Consider the following 18,539-nt stretch of genomic DNA (forward strand, 5'->3'; position numbering starts at 1 on the left):
TTCAGGCTCAATACTGCTGCCAAAGCCTTTCTTGTTAAGCAGGGCCTAAGTACTCTAAATAAACCTTTATTCTTAAAAAATATATATATGCAATAAAATCCTAATATATCAGGTTTAGCCAACATCTCCAGTATCTGTAACATCTCCTGACATAAGCGTTTCCCATCAGATTTATTAGAGTAAGAGAGATTACCTGAGAAAAGGACATGTCCAGACCGCTGATAATATCATGCAAACACTTAGGAGCAAACAGAATTTCCATAGCTGAGGCTCTGGCATCAACAGATACTCAGAATATTGTATTCAAATTACATCTATCTTCACAATTATGCTATTAGGCTGTTGATTATATTCTGATACTTCCATCTGGCGATTGCTTACCTTCAGTGTTCTGTGCGATGGATCAGCCACTATCCAAGAAGATATAATTAAGTTTCTAAGACATACATTGCTCCTTTCCTTATCGCTTTTGGAATGCATTTTAAAGTGATGCTTGTAAGTTTCCTACACTACTAAGAAGATCTTTACTGTAGGCAACAGTAAATAGAATTTTCCAATTTTTCAAAATTATTAGCCAACTTTTAACTGATTTCATCAATATGCCAATTTTTCCCAGCAGGATTACTATAAATAACAGAATCTCAGCCCAGTTGTTTATGTGTAGTATAAAAACTGCAGTGACAAAATGCTAAATGTATGATGCAAAAACTTCCTAACAGAATATTTGCTTATTTTACTCATTTTATTGCATCTGTCACCATGGCCATTTAATACCTCCACATTGTATAATTAAAACAATGGATGCCCAATGTTTTAGCAGAAACATTTTAGGTCTAATAATCTTTAACCTTATGTTAAAAAACGATTAGTTTAGCCCGGCCAGGCGTGAGGGGCATCGGTGGGGCATCGACCTAGGATCCAGGTGATCGGGGTTGGATTCCCGGTCAGGGCCCATGCCCGGGTTGCGGGCTCGATCCCCAGTCGGGGGCGTGCAGGAGGCAGCCGATCAATGACTCTCTCATCATTGATGTTTCTATCTCTCTCTCCCTCTCCTTTCCTCTCTCTGAAATCAATAAAGACATATTTAAAAAACAAAAAACGATTAGTTTATAAAAGTTACCAAGGATAATACAACCATTTCTAAATTATTTGAAATACATCAGAATTAACTGTATTTAATTTCATGCACAGTTTTATATATATATATATATATATATATATATATATATATATATATATACATATATATATACACACACACAGACACACACACACACGTATGTGTGTGTCCCACATACATATACAGGGTGTCCCAAAAAATGTATACACACTTTGAATAATTATAAAGGCAGTATTTATTAAAATCCATTTCATTCTCAAAATGTAAGAATCAGCTGTTAAAGTGTGTATACATTTACTGAGGATACCATATATATATAGATATATTTAATTTTTATTGAATTTATTGGGGTTGCGTTGGTTAGTAAAATTATAAAGATTTCAAGTGTACAATTCTATAACACATCACCTGCATACTCCATTGTATAGTGTTTCCACCGCCAGTAAGTTCTCCAGTCACCATTTATCCCCCCCCCGCCGTACCCTCTTCTACCTGCCTTCACCCCCCTTCCCTCTGGCAATCACCATACTGCTGTGTGTGTCTATGAGGTGCTTTTTGTTGTGGTGCTTATAGTTTTTGTTTCCTTAGTCCCCTCACCCCTTTCACCCAGCCTCCCAATCCCCTCCCCTCTGACAGCTGTCAGTCTGTTTCTATTTTGTTTGTTTATTTTGTTCATTAGATTCCATACACATTAGATTTTAAAGTTGCAAGTAAATATTGGCGTGATTTGACTTCTAAGTTCATTTGTTATTTAAACAGACAATTCCAAGATAGAACAGATGGAAGGCTTTACCAGATCAACTAAATTCATGCTGAGTCCACTTTTGACAGGTTCTCATATTCATAGTCATTCTCTGATGTGCATGTTTAATAATGAATCATAGTCTTCAAATTGTATCATGATTGCTAATTTCTTATTTAAAGAAAAATACGTTACAGTATATTTCAACTTACAGGTAAACTCTGAAGTAATGCTAGGGAGTATATTAAAAAACAAAGAATGAATGTATATGATTTAGAGAGTATATGAAATGGTGACACTGAGATAAGAAATAATGTGTTATATATACATGAGATCCATTGCTTAGATTATCATTGAGAATGAAGTTGTTATCTAAAATGCAGTGTCAGTCCCAAGCCAATTCCAATATCTGATGTGTGCATTAGATGTTAAAAGAGATCTTGCCACCTCTGCTATTTACTATCTCATACCAAGGTTTTCTAGACAATTGGGGCCAACGAGTATTGAGGGACAGAGCACCAGCCAACTGTGCACATGTTGACTTCAACTGTTTTCAAATAAAATTGTCCTGACACCTTGTTGCCAGACAAAACAAATGTTTCAGTGATGCCATTCCACTGTGAAGTGGGTTCCCAAACCAAGGCTGAGGTCATAATGGCTCAGTTTCTGTAAAATCTACTTTTTTCAAGAAACACATAAAGTTGTTTTATTTCCCAAATTTCAAGGCTTTTTTGGTTTGAGGATTTGGATAGCAGTATTTCAACATCCTGTGTTTTGTTTTTTTTAATGTAAACTTTCAATTTTTAAAATGGCTTTAGCTTTATGGAAAATTACAAAGACAGTGCAGAGAGTTTCACCGTATTATTTAGGACATATACATTAATATGGTAATTTGTTCTGATTAATGTACCAATGTTGATGCATCATAATTAACTAAAATCCATAGTTCATTCAGATTTTCTTAACGTTTACCAAATATATATCCATTTTCTGCTCAGTATCCCATCAAGGACAGCACATTACACTCAGTCATCCCGTCTCCTTAGGTTCCTCTTAGCGATGATGTTTTCTCAGGCTTCCTTTGTTTTTAATGATCGTGACAGTTTTCAGGAATATTCATTAGATATTGTAAAGACTGTCTCTCAATTAAAATTTTTCTATATTTTTCTCATAATTAGACTGGGGATATAGATTTTTGGTAGAAAAATCAGAGATAAAGTGAATATCAAATAACTTATGTAGATACAGCTCTAAAGATATCGAGCACACACTCTCCGCTACTTACGTATGAAATGCATATGGTGATTCCTTCCAAAGCGCACAGTATTGGAATAGGGGGGAAACAGCAGCTCTACTGTGCACATACCTGTTATCCAAGTTATTTTCAAAGTGATGTCATGATACTAGCATGTATCCTTGTATGTAACACCTTGTCCTTTATGTAAAAATGTATCTAGAATTATCTTCCCATGTTCTACACCTGAATTTTAACCTTTCATATTCTACATCTGTATTCTAAATTCAAACTTTTCCTACAAAATCCCCACTTCGCCAGTTATGAAATACAATCCATATCAATGCATCTTGTTTTCTTTTTTTAATTACAGTATGTTTTTATTGATTTCAGAGAGTGGAAGGGAGAGGGAGAGAGACAGAAACATCAATGAGGAGAGAAAGTCATTGATCCGCTGCCTCCTGCACGCCCCCCGCTGGGGATTGAGCCTGAAACCCAGGCACATGCCCTAGCCTGGAATCGAACCCCAGTCTCCTGGATCACAGGTCGATGCTCAACCTCTGAGCCATGCCGGCAGGGCTATGCGTCTTGTTTTCTAGGGCTCTGTTCACCTCCATGATATAGAAAATGGATCTCTGAGTTCAATTTTCTGAGATTATTTTTAACAGATGCTTGGTAAATCTTATCCACTAAATGTATCAAAGGGACCCTTTGATCAGAGTAAGCAAACAGAGTATAACTCAGTGCTCTGAAAGCATGTTAAAATAACAATTTTTACAAAGGAAGTTTTATATCAATATCACTTGGAGAAGTCAAAATAGTTAAGTTTTCCTAAGGCATCAACCTATGCAAATATAAAGAAACTCATCAGATTTAAATCTAAGGAAGAAAATGAATGTGTGCGCTGGAGATGGAGTGGGAAGGCATATGCCATTATATTTAGCATGTATTAATGTTGACATGTTCTATATCTTCTACATGCCTTGCTGAAATCATCTGGACAGTGTGTGAGAGTAACTTGGACAGCAATATGAAGCCAGTAGGCAACATACAAATATTTGTGTTTTTTCTCTCATTAAAATCCTTTTCCCTGAGGTCTCAGAGATATTGCATGTCTTTAGCACAAATTAAATAAAATTGATTTTGGCTTTAATTTATGTAAAAATAATTTCATTTGTCTTTTCAGTATATAAAATTATCATTTTTCTTACTATGTGAGTATTCATTGTACATCAGTAATGCTATCTGCAAAAATCAAATAACAGATACAATGTTCATTCAAAACTTATCTTGACAGACCAAAAAGTAAAAGTTAACATAAAAGAACACTATACGAACATAATAATATAGAAAGTATTGTTTGGTAATTGTTATTTCAATTTAAATTTTACTCTTAGTGGTAATAATCAAGAATTTGGTAAAATATTTTTAAACCAATAATTCTTTTATACTATCAACCACAAGATTTTAAGGGCTGCAAGTTAATCCAAATATGGAGACTTTTTTTATGTCTTCATTGATTTCAGAGAGAGGAATATTATCAGGTAATATTATTTCTAAGACGGTCACATTACCAAACTGAGATTTAAAAATATATATATATATGTATATATATATGTGTGTGTGTGTATGTGTGTGTCTTTACTGATTTCAGAGAGAGGAAGGGAGAGAGAGAGATAGAAACATCAATGATGAGAGTCATTGATCGGCCGCCTCCTGCACACCCCCCACTGGGGATTGAAGCGCAACCCAGGCATGTGCCCTGACCGGGAATCGAGCCACAATCCCCTGGATCATAGGTCAATGCTCAACCACTGAGCCACAGTGGCCCAGCCAAAAATCGTGACCTTTAAGTAAAGTTCCCAAATTTAGTGAAAATTAAAATAACATTGGAAAATATACTCAAATATATGGTTAATAAATATAAACATTTAAGGAAATCTCTTATTTCCTTATACATTTCCTCACACCTGAGAATTCAATAGGAATTAATAAAATAATATCATATGTCAATATGTTAGATTAAAGATAGCTGTAAATCTTTATCATTTTCCATTATGAGATGCAGTTGATTTTCCTTCCCTGAGTCAAGGTGGGCCCTATGTGCACAAACGAGAGAACACAGCAGTCTTAAGTCTATTTTTATGGGCTGAATTGTAACCCCCCCAAATTCATATGTTGAGGCTCCAATTCCCAGCACCTCAAAATATAACCATATTTGTAGATAAGATCTTCAAAATGTAAGTTAAAATGAGGACATTTGTGTGGGCCCTAATTCAATATGACTGGTGCCCTTATAACAGGAGGAAGAAATGCCAGGAATGTGCATGCACAGAGAAAAAGCATGTGAGAACATAGCGAGAAGAATATCTGCAAGCCAAGTAGAGAGTTTCACCAGAAACCAACCCTTCCAGCACCTTGAATTTGGACTTGTAGCCTTCATAATTGTGAGAAAATCATTTTTTGTTATTTAAGCTACTTAGTCTGTGGTATTTTGTTGTGGCAGTCCTAGCAGACTAATACACTGGTCTTAGAAAGATCTCTTGCAAGGTTGGCTACTGGCTGGCTTCTGGGAACTTGAATGGTCAACAGTGTCCTACACTCATATCAAACTTTCCATAAAGGTTGAGAGTGGCTTACTCTGCCCAAAACGATCTGTACAAGCAACACTGTTTATGCTGCACAGCTGATTTCTTCCTAGGAGTTTAGAATCTCTGTATGCTCTAGGCTCATGGTTCCTATATGACCAGTCCCCAATAAAATTTTGGGGTGTTGAATTTTTAATGGGCTTCCCTGTATAAACATCATGTACATTGCTGGAAGAAGAGTGGATGTGCTCTGTATGGCTACAAGCTGAGTTCTATGAGTCCTTCTAACAAATCTCTGAACACAGTGGTAGTCTTAGGAACCATCAACATACTGTGTAACTGCTTAACCAACATAGAAGGATGTGGCGGGAAAGCTGTTTATTTCTGTGTCCAGTCTGTTATTGGCCTGGTAGCTCCTACTTCCTCTCTTCTTGGAGCATTCGCTCTGGGGGGTGCCCTCTGCCACATGCCATGTAACAATTCTAACTACTCAAAAGCCACCACACTTCGAGAAAACTCAAGCTAGTGCATAGGGAGTCATCTTGGATGTATGCCCCACTTGGTCCTTGAGATAAGGATATTCTCAGCCTACATCTTACTGTACCCATTTATAAACCTCAACGAAGAACTCTCCAGATATGCTCAGTCAACCTAAAGAATCATAAATGACAATAAGAAGTTACTGTTTTAGGCTGTCAGTTTTAAAATGGTTTATTACACAGCAATAGATAACTGAAACAATAATTTTATTTTTAAGTCATCAAAAATAATTGCTTAAACTATACATTTATAGATAATAGATCCCTCTTATAATTTATTCCCATTAGGGAAAAGCATTGATGCCATTTTGTATTTAAAATTATTATCATATCATAAATCAACCCCTTAAATATATAATCATAGTGTGATTTTATATTCAAAATTCATCAGCTATCCCTTGGAGATTTTTTTGTCTGCCTCTATTTTTTCCCCTAAGCACTAAGAAGTCATGTTTCTGTCCCATAATTATTATCTCTATAAATACACATAAAATTATAAGTTAAAACTAGCTTTACCTGTGTGTTTTTCAGTTGTCTAGGAGAGAAAAGATTACAAGAATTTAGCATTCCTTGTAGGGTTGAATATTAGCCCTAGAAGAACTGACATTATCTGCCATCTCACATTTAGTCCCTCTGCCTCACTACTAATAATAAAATTAAACCAAGCCAACAAAAAATAAGACTTCATTAATCTCTACATCATGATATCTACTTATTTGAAACATCAGAAAGATAGCAAAAGAGGTAAAAGTAGAATATAATGTTAGAATTAAAATAATCTTTGATACTGGCCTTTTTTTTTGATATTGCACGTACAATTCATTAATAAAGTCCATGAACTCACATTCAAAATGTGTCCAAAATCCTGCCAATGTTTACCTCCCAACTTTTACCACTCCAGCTTAAGCCACCGTCATCTCTCACCTATAGGAACCTTGACTTCCTTCTTCTACCTTGGCGCCTTGTGCCTATATCTACACAGAAGTCAGACGAATGGTATTAAAGGAAAGTCTGATGGGGTCATTCTTTTTCCCAAAAACACCTGAGTGGTTCCCATCCCTTGTACAGTAAGATCCCTGGTCCTACAGCCTCCAAGGCCCTTCCTGACCTGGCCTCGCCCCGACCTTGCCTCTTGGTACTTGCCCCCTCCTTTACCCTGCTCCAGCACAGCCCCAAATGCCGGGTAGCCTCCTGCCTCCTGTCAGGCGTCTTCTCATAGACAGATGCGGCTTTCTCCCTTCCTCCATTATGGTCTCTCCTAAAATACCCCCTAACCCAAGTGGCCATCTCTGACCAAACTTTTTGAAGCAGCAGCACATTTCAGTGTTACTTTCTATGCCCCAAATCCTGCTTCATTTTTCATCATAACATTTATTATCCCTACCTGACATGTTGTGAATTTGTGTATTTACTGTCTCTGTTCATTAGAATCCAAGTACCAAGAAAGCAAGAATTTAGTCTGTGTCATTTATAGTGAAGCACCAGTGTCTAGAATATTATCAAGTGCATGGTAGGAATTCAATAAATTGATTCATTAGCATATGAATGAATGAAGAGATAGTCTAGTTAAAAAAAAAAATGTCCTGAACTGCAAAATATACCCTTCAGGGCTCTTTCTGTGACATAGAAAAAGTGATTTTTAATAATAAGAGAGACCATTAAATTCATGAAAAACAGTAATAAAGACACACAAAAGTTTAAATCTCTGCAGGGTATACAATAGATGATGTGTGGGTGTCATGTCACTCTCTGACTCCTCTCTCCTGGAGTCTCCAAATGTGCTCTTTTCTCTTATGCTGTTGTTAGACAAAATAAACTGACACTACTTAGCATACTGATGTTTTAACACATAAGGAGTGAAATACCAATGCTGCTTTGTTCTCAGTGTGGTTTTCCCAGTATCTAATGTGACTGAACAATGTTCCTTCAGTGGAACTCGCATTTAGGAGGTTACCAGGTTAACTCACAGGGGAACGTTTGGGAAATTAAAGAAAAATACACTATGGTGCATTCCTGATTAAAAAAATACTGTATGTCCCTACAGTTACAGAAATGATTACATATTTCTTTTTTTCCAGTAATGATTTACTATATTTACTAGTTTTCCCTTAAGGCAAATTTATTATATTTACTTTTTCTCCCTCATAATTAATGAACATTTCAATTAGTTATATTTTATAAGAGGAATCAGATATATGAGCTCATCTGAATACTCAAGGGTGTAGAATAAACAGCATGGCTTCTAGAAGTGAACATTAAACACAATTTTTCACCAAAGCAAGGGTTTATGTTTAAAATACAGTTCTGGTCTCACAGATGGAAATAAAGTACGAGGGGTTGAATGAAAATATTTCTGCTTCTTGTTATTTATAACATATAGAACTTTGGGGGAAAAGGGACCAAATCTAGCACCCAGCTTCCTTGAAGTATAAATAAATTAAAAAATATGTAATGTATGTGACTGGCATAAAGAACACGGCTAAACAACATGTATATTATAGAGGGGAGGGGAACAATGAACCAGCTTCAGCTCCAAGAGTGTTAGTTCCAGGAATGGATTGAGACTATTAACATACAAATAAATTAGTAGGGGAGTCCTACTAAAGAACAGTAAAATTTGGTGGCCCCAGGGCATCTTTGGTGTGAAACATCTGATTGAACCTAACATAGGGAGAGAGGAGGCAGGTGATTAGATGGTTGAGAGAAATCAGAGAGAATGGCAGAGAGAAACTATAGAATATAGTAAAATGGGAATATCAAATTTAACAATGTCAACTTGGTTCACCATTATTCTACAGAAAAACAGAAAAATTGTAATTAACAGTTAAACAGTGTACTCTCTCATTATTTTCCCCAAATCAAGGCCTTAGATGAATGATTGTGAACTTTTTTTTTTATGATTTCATTATGGTTATTTGATAAAATATTATTCCCACCCTTGCAAAATTAGTTATCCCTTGGCCCTTTCATAATGATGTAGTGGCATATGACAGACCAGCTGTGTAGAGAGTTTATGTAATGCTAAATACTGTATAAAAATAGAGGTTAGCCCTAGAACTGGTTTGGCTCAGTGGTTAGAGCATCGGCTCTCGCACTGAAGGGTCTTGGGTTCGATTTCAGTCAAGGACATGTACCTCAGTTGCAGGTTCAATCCCCAGCCCCAATCCCCGCCCCAGTTGGGGCATGTGAGGGAGGCAACCAATCGATGTGCCTCTCTCACACTGATGTTTCTCTCTCTCTCTCTCTTCCACTTTCTCTAAAAAGCAATGAAAAATATCCTCAGGCGAGCATTAAAAAAAAACAGAGAGGTTATACATTTGCCTTTTGTCTCCAAAAGTATGTTCATAGCAACAGTCTGCACAAATATATTAACTTGGAATTTTAGAAGCTTCTTAGCCCCAAGAGTCTCACTAGGAAATCTGCGAGTTTGTTACTTGCAGTAAATGTATAGACTCGTGCATTATGCATATTCTCCTCTGAAAAGATTATTCAAAAGCTTTCATAGCCAGACATGAATACAGTAGGGAAGGGTGATGACTGTGGTGAAACGGCATTCATGGGTCCTGCCCTACTTCTCTTTGGTCAATCAGTTCTTTCTGAAAGAAAGGCACAAAGTTCCCTGCAACTGTTCAAGACTAAATGAATATTTGTAGGAAACATCCTCATTTTTGAAAAAACTAGCTGAGCAAAACAAAACACTACAGCAATAGGTTTTAAATGGTAAATGCAAGTTTAAAAAGTTTAGTAGGAGGTTAACTGCTCTGTGCAGAAAACAGAGAAGTTTAGTATATGGGGCTTGAATTACCTTTCAGTGCATACATGTTTTTGTTTAAAAATTAAATCAGAGAATGAGCTCCAATATTAATAGTGTTGAAAAATATTGCCCTAAAGAAGCATTTTGTCCCAAACAAGATCGAATTGTCTTGTTTAACCTACATCTCTTGACTCCGTGGGAGATTCTCCAGGATGCTACCAGTTTTCTTCCACACTTAATTTAATAAACCCTAGTGTGGTACTATTGGCCTACTGATAGCCAATTTCTCATCTAACATTCAAGAATAAAGATAGATATATTAGTGGGAAGGTAAATATATATATGTGTATATATATAGATATATACACACACACACATATGTCATTATTTTAAATGATATGGTTAAAATCAATTTAATCTGAATATCAGTCTAAAAACGATAACTAGAGAAAAGCATTCACACCGATAAACACTTGAACCAAAACAGGGTATTTTTCTCCTACTGTTACATGAGTACTTCCAACACAGACCAAAGAAAAAGAATGGAATACATTTATTTTAGCAACTTAATTATTTCTCAGTAGAAAAAAATAAAATCAATCCCCTCAATCAGCCATAAGAGCTTGTCTTTCAGTGGCCTCATTAAGGCAGTTGGTTATGGAGTTGGGTGCTGGAATCACAGTCTTAGAAAAGGAAAATAAGAGGTTAAAGAGGATTAATTTTATATTAACTTGAAAGACCATGTCACATTCATGGAGAATGAAAAAAAATCATTTTTTTCTTATTACCATTTAGTTAAATATAATATTAAAAGTTTTAGATGCAAATAAATTATAATATCAGAATTTTTCAGGATATGGTAATAAGAAATCTCAAATGTCTTCTATGTGTCAAACAGTTTCCAACACATTTTTGCAACTATAGTGCTAAGGTGTATCTCAAAATAGTTTCTACATAGTTTGTGTTTACATAAGTTTAAATAAATAATCTATTACTCATTTATATAATAACAATTTACGATATAAAAATAACAGAAGCAAATGCAGAAATGTTATTTTGCAATGTCAAACTTCAAATACTTTTAAATACTAATAAGATGCTATTATATTTGATAATTTTTTGCATATTCTACTTCATAATTTTTATATAGCTACATAACACCAGGTGTAGTATTTTGCACAACATATTTTCCACAGAAATATTTTAATGTCATCTCATACCATTTTATTATAAAAAAGAATACCTGCACATGGTAAAGTAAACATTAAAGACTGCTTTGGCTACCAAAAGCCAATATCATACATTATAAGCACTTGAAAGTTTTAATTGTTGATAAAACACCTTACACACATTAACACAGGAACAATATTTATCTCTTAGAACTAATCAGAGAAACTAACTAAAATAATTATATTTATATTAGATTTACATCATCTGATTTTAGACTATATCTCACATTTTATTTTACCTCTGTTAAAAAATACACTAATTTTGCTGCCTGGATGTAACGCAGCATCGACCTAGGATCCAGGAGGTCATAGTTGGATCCCCGGTCAGGGCACATGCCCGGGTTGGGGCTCGATCCCCAGCAGGGGGCGTGCAGGAGGCAGCCGATCAGTGACTCTCATCATTGATGTTTCTCTCTCTCTCTCCCTCTCCCTTCCTCTCTCTGAAATCAATAACAATATATATATTTTTTAAAAATACACTAATTTTCAAGAAGTGTAGGCATTTTCAATATATTAAAAAGAGAAAATGGTTTTTGATGATGCTTTGAAAATCCAATTAAAACCTTCTTAAAGATAAGATTCTTCTGTACATTTCCTACCATACACCGTAAGATGAAAATATCAAGTAACACTAAACTTTAAACATTTGAATTATGGTTTCCTTTTGTTGTAGAATAATAAAGAAATATTTCTCAATAAGTAATATAATCAGAATACTATTCAGTATTTCAAAATTTTCTGATATAAAATGGGCTTTTAACAATTACTATTGTCTATCATTGAGCAAGAAAGCATGCATAATTAGAAATCTAAGATACACAATGGAATTCATAGTCTTCTATTATTTTCATTTGAACAATACAGTAAATTTTCAGTATATGCAAATCCATGCCAGCCACTGCACTAGGCGTTAAGTAGTATGAAGTTGAATTAGATACAGTCTTCATATGAAAAGGGAAAACACACACAACAATAACAATTTTGTGATGAATACAATAGTCATGAAAGTCATAATGAACCCCCAAATGTACATTTCCCTGTTTTTAAATCAAACTAAACTGAAGCAATTGCACATAAGCGCAACATCCAACACTCCAAGTGTTTCTTCTTATCTCCATGATCTTAAGGAGTGCCTTTATTTATAATAATCCTAATGAAATCCAAATATCCCCGGCACAAATATAAAGTAGCTAATCTACAAGCTTTGGCATAAAGAAAAAAATCTAATCTTAAATAGCAAGACAAAAAGATGACTTCACACTTGTCAGGCATAAAGCCTCCCAAACTGAAGAAGTCTACTGATCATACTGCTTAAATGCCAATTTGCATGTTTACTTAAACATTTAAAAAATATGTATAATGTGTCTGGAAGAATGGTTCCATATTTCAATTCTTGATTTTGACTATTATTTTGTAAAAATTAGATAATTAATTATGGCCTAGAGTCATCAACGGAAATTTAACCAGCTAATGAAAATTTAACCACTTGATGAGGGCTGAACTGAACATTCATTCTAAATTTATTGCTTAAATTAATATAGACGTAAGATCTGAAACCCTGAATTCACGTGACATCAAACTATGACAATGAAACCACTGACTTTTCCTTGCCAAGCAAACAATGTGTTCCATAAATTATCAATTTCTATTCCAAAAGTTACCTTTACTTAGCAACTAGAATGACAATAAAACAAAACAAAATGAAACAAAAAAGGATTTTAACATTTGATATATGATTATTACAGATTAAAGCACTCCATTTTACCACCTATGCATGACCTATCTATTTATTTCACTATATTTATTAACTATCCTAAAAATATTATAAACAATCATGTCTGCTTGTTTGCTTCTTACCTTGAAAGGCAGCGGCTCTTCAGTAAGGGGACTAACGGGAAGCGAGGCGGTGCTGCTTGCTGGGCTCATATCTGCACTCTGCAAGACAAACCAATCGAGTTAAACGGACACTGTCTGTAAGCATTTTTATTATTACTAATTTAGAATATAATCCTTATTAAAATAAATAAAAATATGGATGTAGAAAAATTCAAATTATTTGACATGGTGAATTATTCCTTATTTAGAAGTACATCGTTATCTGAGAAATTAGTTAAATTATTACAGTGTACATCACAAATGCATTTTATTAAATGCAATGATCATCTTTTGTGCTAAGTAGTATTCAGTATTATATTTGCTTACTTTATATTTTTACCTTTTCTTTGAAAAACTGTATCTGTAATGATCTACTATGTTGCTATATCTATGTCTTTCAAGTTCATTTTCAAACATGGATTATTAATATCTTTTTTATTTTATGGAGAGTTAAATCATTGTACCCAGTTTTTATTCATTATAAAAAGCATGTCTGCCATTACTATACAAAATGAAGAAATATTAAATAGTTAAGATTTCCATATTCACAGACCCTGACACTTTACAACCTTCCTTATTATACTCTGCTCAAAAAAATTTTAAGCATAAAAGATTTAGACAAATATGAGCATTATTGGAAGGATACTAATGCTGCTCTTCTAATCCTTTAAAAATATAATCAATGAAAACTTCTTAACTAAGAGATTAGCCTAAAACATGTGTTAGAAGCTTGTCATTACTTTATCTAGAAGCAAGAAAAGGATACTGATAACAGGTAGCAACAGAAGTGATTTTACTATACTCTTAGCTTATTCTCCTAGAGGAATTTTCCATTTAAGCAGATAATCTAATAATTGAAAATAATTCACACTCCATTTTTAGCTTGTTTTCCAAATATCCATGCACACAAATACAAGGAATTTTGCAGTAAAGATTAAAGCAATAGAATGAGTTGATTGAGATAAAGGAGCAAGCAGACAAGTTTGGCTGACTTACGTTCCAACAAAAGAACAAACCCAAAGAACAGATGCTGCACCTGCCGCAGTTCTCAGACTCTCCTGCTCAAAGGCCACTTTGGCCCAGGCGGGTGGCCCGGTGGCGCGCCGGCCCCGACACCCCAAGGCTGTGGCTCGATTCCCAGCCGGCGCACAGGCCTCGGTTGCAGTTTCCATCCCCGGTTGGGGCACAGACGGGAGGCAGCCAACGGCAGTTTCTCTCTCTCTCCAAAAATCAATAAAAACATATCCTCAGGTGAGGATTAAAAAAGAGAGATTATTTTCAATAATTTTATTCATGTGTACAATAAACTGGATACATTGGAAATGCCATCAAAGTGAGATTACTTCTGACTGATTAGTCCAGAAACAATGGTACGAACTACAGGAACCAAGACATTCAAAATCATTTTCATATAACATGCGCCAACTTTAGAAATTGATATGACAGTATAGAGTTAAAATGTCCAAAGGAGAAAATTAGGTAAAAACTGAACCATAATTTACTAAAGGAAGCAGGAAAATACATGCACCAGATAATTAAGGTGATTTAATTATCGACTTTAATTTATAAATGTATTCAGAGCTTTTTGGTCACTTATATTATCAAAATTAGGAAATAGTCAAATTGCTGACTTTTTCTATTTTATTGCATGATGCAATGGAGAAACAAAGGTTTCCTTAGAAATAAATTTACCATAAAATTCTAACTTCAGAAATGAATAAAACCTTTTTGCAGAATTAGAAAAATATGACTCTTGAGCTGTTTCTCTCCTCATTAGAGTTCTCATGATAATTTAAGCAAGTGATAAAACACAGTTCGTATGTAGTTGAATTATACAATATTTTCCTGAAGTAATGATATTCTATATAGTATATTAAACTATGTGCCCTTAAAAATCATATATTCAGGTACAGAGATGACATTTGCTTGTGAAAATATAAAATCCTGGGTCATATTCTTGCAGATGAAGGCTTCCTAACTTCCATAAGTAGAGCAGCTCAAAAATCAAGCTTCATGGTTAACTTATTTTAGGGTTGAGGTCTCCTACAACATTCCAGAAATAAATGTGCCATCCTAAGACTGTAGAAAGCAGACTCTAAAATTTGCATCATGTAACCTGTCATTCTTAGAGAAAACTTTGTCCTAGCTTTCACTTTCAAATCCATCTTATAGTGTGACACTTTAATTCCATTGCTTTCAGGAAATCATGAAAAAATCCCTTAAGAAACAAATCAAACTTCTATGACAACACTTTATAAATTGCACTTAATTACTAAGTTGAGAATATAAATAAATAGAATTTTAAAATCTTCATTTTTAGCTTACTGTTTCTCAATTTGCATTTCAGTGATCTGTAATTTAGTTGCCATTCTAATTTGTTTACCCTTTTAGATAAAATACTGTAGTAAACTCTTTAAATAGGTCTTATCCATACATCTTATTATACTTCAATTCATTTACCCTCTCATTCAATGATAGTGATACCAATGCAACTGTATTTAAATACAAATGAACAAAGTATTTCATAAGTTTCATTTGATGCTTTTAAAAGCTAACAGTATGTGTCCTACAGTATCTTCATAAAATATTTTATTAGCATTATGACTTTATCTGCTGATAATATATTTCAGAGACTGTGGAAATAGTCAGTTTACAATAATGTGAAAGTCAACCCCATGTAGATACTCTTCAAGAAGTGGAACTTAACCCCCCACCCTCACCCCTAGGTTGTGTTTAGTGACTTTTTTCCCAAGAGTAGTGTATGAAAAGGGGGGAAAGGTAACTTTACAGTGGAGAAACCAGGCAAACACTACCTCAACCAGGTGATCATGAAGATAGCAAGACATAATGTGAGGAGATGGGGAAGTCACTTCTGTGATCTTACTACAAAAAAACCAAGGACCTCAGTCTAATCATGAGAAAAACATTGGACAAACCCAAATTGAGGAACTTTTTGCAAAAATCTGACCAATGTCAAGTTCATCAAGGATATGGAAAGTCTGAGAACTATAACAGATTATGCTTCTCGGGTGACATGGTGACTAAATATAATGTGTCATTTTGAATAAAATCCTGGGATAGCAAAAGGACATTAGGGGAAACTGGTGACACAGAAATAAATTGCTGAGTTTAGTTAATAGGAATATACCAATATTTATTCTTTATCGTGATAAATGCACTGTACTGACGTAAGATGATCGCAATAGGGGAAACTAGATGAGGGGGATATAAGAGTTCTCTGTACAATCGCTGCAACTTTTCTATTAATCTGAAACTATTTTAAAATAAAAAGTTTATTTTATTAGCAATATAACTAGATTTTTCAGGACTATAATACATGACTGTCATTTTACTGATTGCTTCTAAGCTTTCATCAGGGCTTTTATAACCTTCACAGAAATAAATTTTGACAGACCATTTTATTGGAATGCCATAACCTCTCTACCAAAGAATCTTTAATCTTCTATGAAGATCTCACTGAAAAGCCGGTGTTAAAAATTCTTGCATGCTTTTATGTTCCATGTGAGAATGCTGAAGGAAAGCTTCAGCCATATGAAATGATCTATTGGTTTGGGTACTCTTAAGGTGCTTGGTAAAATGAGTTTGCATTATTAATATTTACTGAATGCCATAATTCCATAGTAGGTACCCATTAATTACACCTCCCCTGAGAGCATAATTAATGGATATGTCCTATGGGATTAAAGTTTATTTATAAGGATTCCTTGAGGTGAAACATGATCAATTGGGCTCGAGTCTGTTGAGTACATAAACAGATTTGAGTGTAAGTAAAATATTTTACTTTTGTAAACCATTAGGGTAAATTTCATAAAGTAATTCTCTAGGTCTATTAAAATAAAATGGTTATCTAAATGTTTTAACTCTAATTTGAACATGTATTCTTGTAGTTCTAAAATTATGTTAAAAATGCACCATATGTTATACTATTAGGTGTTTCAATAATCAATGGTGTTACTACTGATAAAGTATGTAGGATAATTAGATTTCTGTATTATAAACGGGCTACTTTTTTTGGAAATGTTTTTTTGATGTGTCAATTTTCTGTGAAAATCCAGTCATTTATTCTTTCAGCCATTCAATAATTATTAAATTTACATTAGGATTCCCTGTCCTTAGATTTTAAGTTTCGCCATAATTCATTCCACTTGTTTGACGTGGTTGTCCCAAAGACTTAGTAAGAAAGTGAATGCAGAATATGTAATCATGGTACAGAAAACATTCTAGATATAGATATAGATATATGTTTATACACACACACACACACACACACACACACATTCCATGCTTACTTGCTTATTGTTTTGGCAGTAAAGTAAAATGAGAAAGACAGTAAATTAAGTTCAATATCTAAATCAAGACTAGCTCTCTGTACTCTGACCAAGCTCAATAACTTTACCAATTTATGTCACATCTTTTATTGGTCCAGTTTTCTCCAAATGAAAATGTAAGTTTTTTTCCTCTCTTTATAATATGTTCTTGTAGTTGATATCTGCTGCTTTGCCTTTCCAGATCTAATCCATTTTACTAAGTTAACAAAATCTGAATTTTCCTTTGGGGAGTGATTTCTCCTAAACTTTCAATCCATGTGTTTTGAGCAGTGCCAGTCCAACATCCTTGAAATAGGTGTGAGCATGTAGCTAAGTTCTGGCCAATCTTTCCTATTAGACACAAAAAGGAACAGGAGCCAAACCATTTAAATGAAGCTAAGATCTGGAAACTGTGTTGGAATTTTGAGAAAGAAATGTTCTCATTCAGTTAATGCTGTTAAGGTCAAAGACTGTGTTTCTACCTGATTTGCCAGAGGTACCCAAGTACATGGAACATTCATAGGAAAAAATCCAACACAGAGCCAGTCCAAAAAATGGAAAGAAAAAACTTGAGCTCTAAGTACATATTTGACATATTAACAATGGAGCTCTACATGGTCATATATTTTTTACAAAACAGTGTGGCTAAGATTTAAGCATCCTCTCTAATACAGGAATAAGCACTATGGTTGGGCAATTGCAAGTTATAGAATCTAAAATTTGGAATTGGCTGACACAAGTAGAGTCAAGTCAGGATACTACTCTATTCTAAGCAGTGAAGTTACCAATATTTATGATAGCAAAATAGTTTATAAAATTATTTTCAAAATTTGGGGGGACTCATATATATATTTTTGAATTTGAAGCTTCACGATTTGGTCAAAAGACACCTGGATATAAGAATGCACTTACTTATATATTTTTAAAATTTAGTATATAATTTAAAATTTTCCTTTTGACTAGATAACACACTCACATAGTCTTTTTCCAGGAAAATATTTCTCTTCCACTCCTAGTCCACAGACATCGAGAGGTCTCTAGTTTTATGAATTTATTATATAAACTTCCATAGATGTTACACACGCGCACACACACACACACACACACATATATTAGAAACACACACCCAG

The 18,539-nt window shown here is 34.3% G+C and overlaps 1 protein-coding gene across 2 annotated transcripts in view; it reads right to left on the reverse strand.

Moving 5' to 3' along the window:
- The window catches only part of CCSER1 (coiled-coil serine rich protein 1), a 1,053,060-nt gene that overhangs the window by 615,436 nt on the left and 419,085 nt on the right, over positions 1-18,539 (reverse strand). For both annotated transcript variants that reach the window (XM_087826564.1, XM_087826567.1), the window contains exon 7: positions 13,064-13,141. In XM_087826564.1, coding sequence (XP_087682690.1) covers positions 13,064-13,141 — 78 coding nt within the window. The remainder of the gene's footprint in view (positions 1-13,063; positions 13,142-18,539) is intronic.

Source organism: Miniopterus natalensis, chromosome 1, assembly GCF_054644295.1.
Source record: "Miniopterus natalensis isolate mMinNat1 chromosome 1, mMinNat1.hap1, whole genome shotgun sequence".
Lineage (NCBI taxonomy): Eukaryota > Metazoa > Chordata > Mammalia > Chiroptera > Miniopteridae > Miniopterus > Miniopterus natalensis.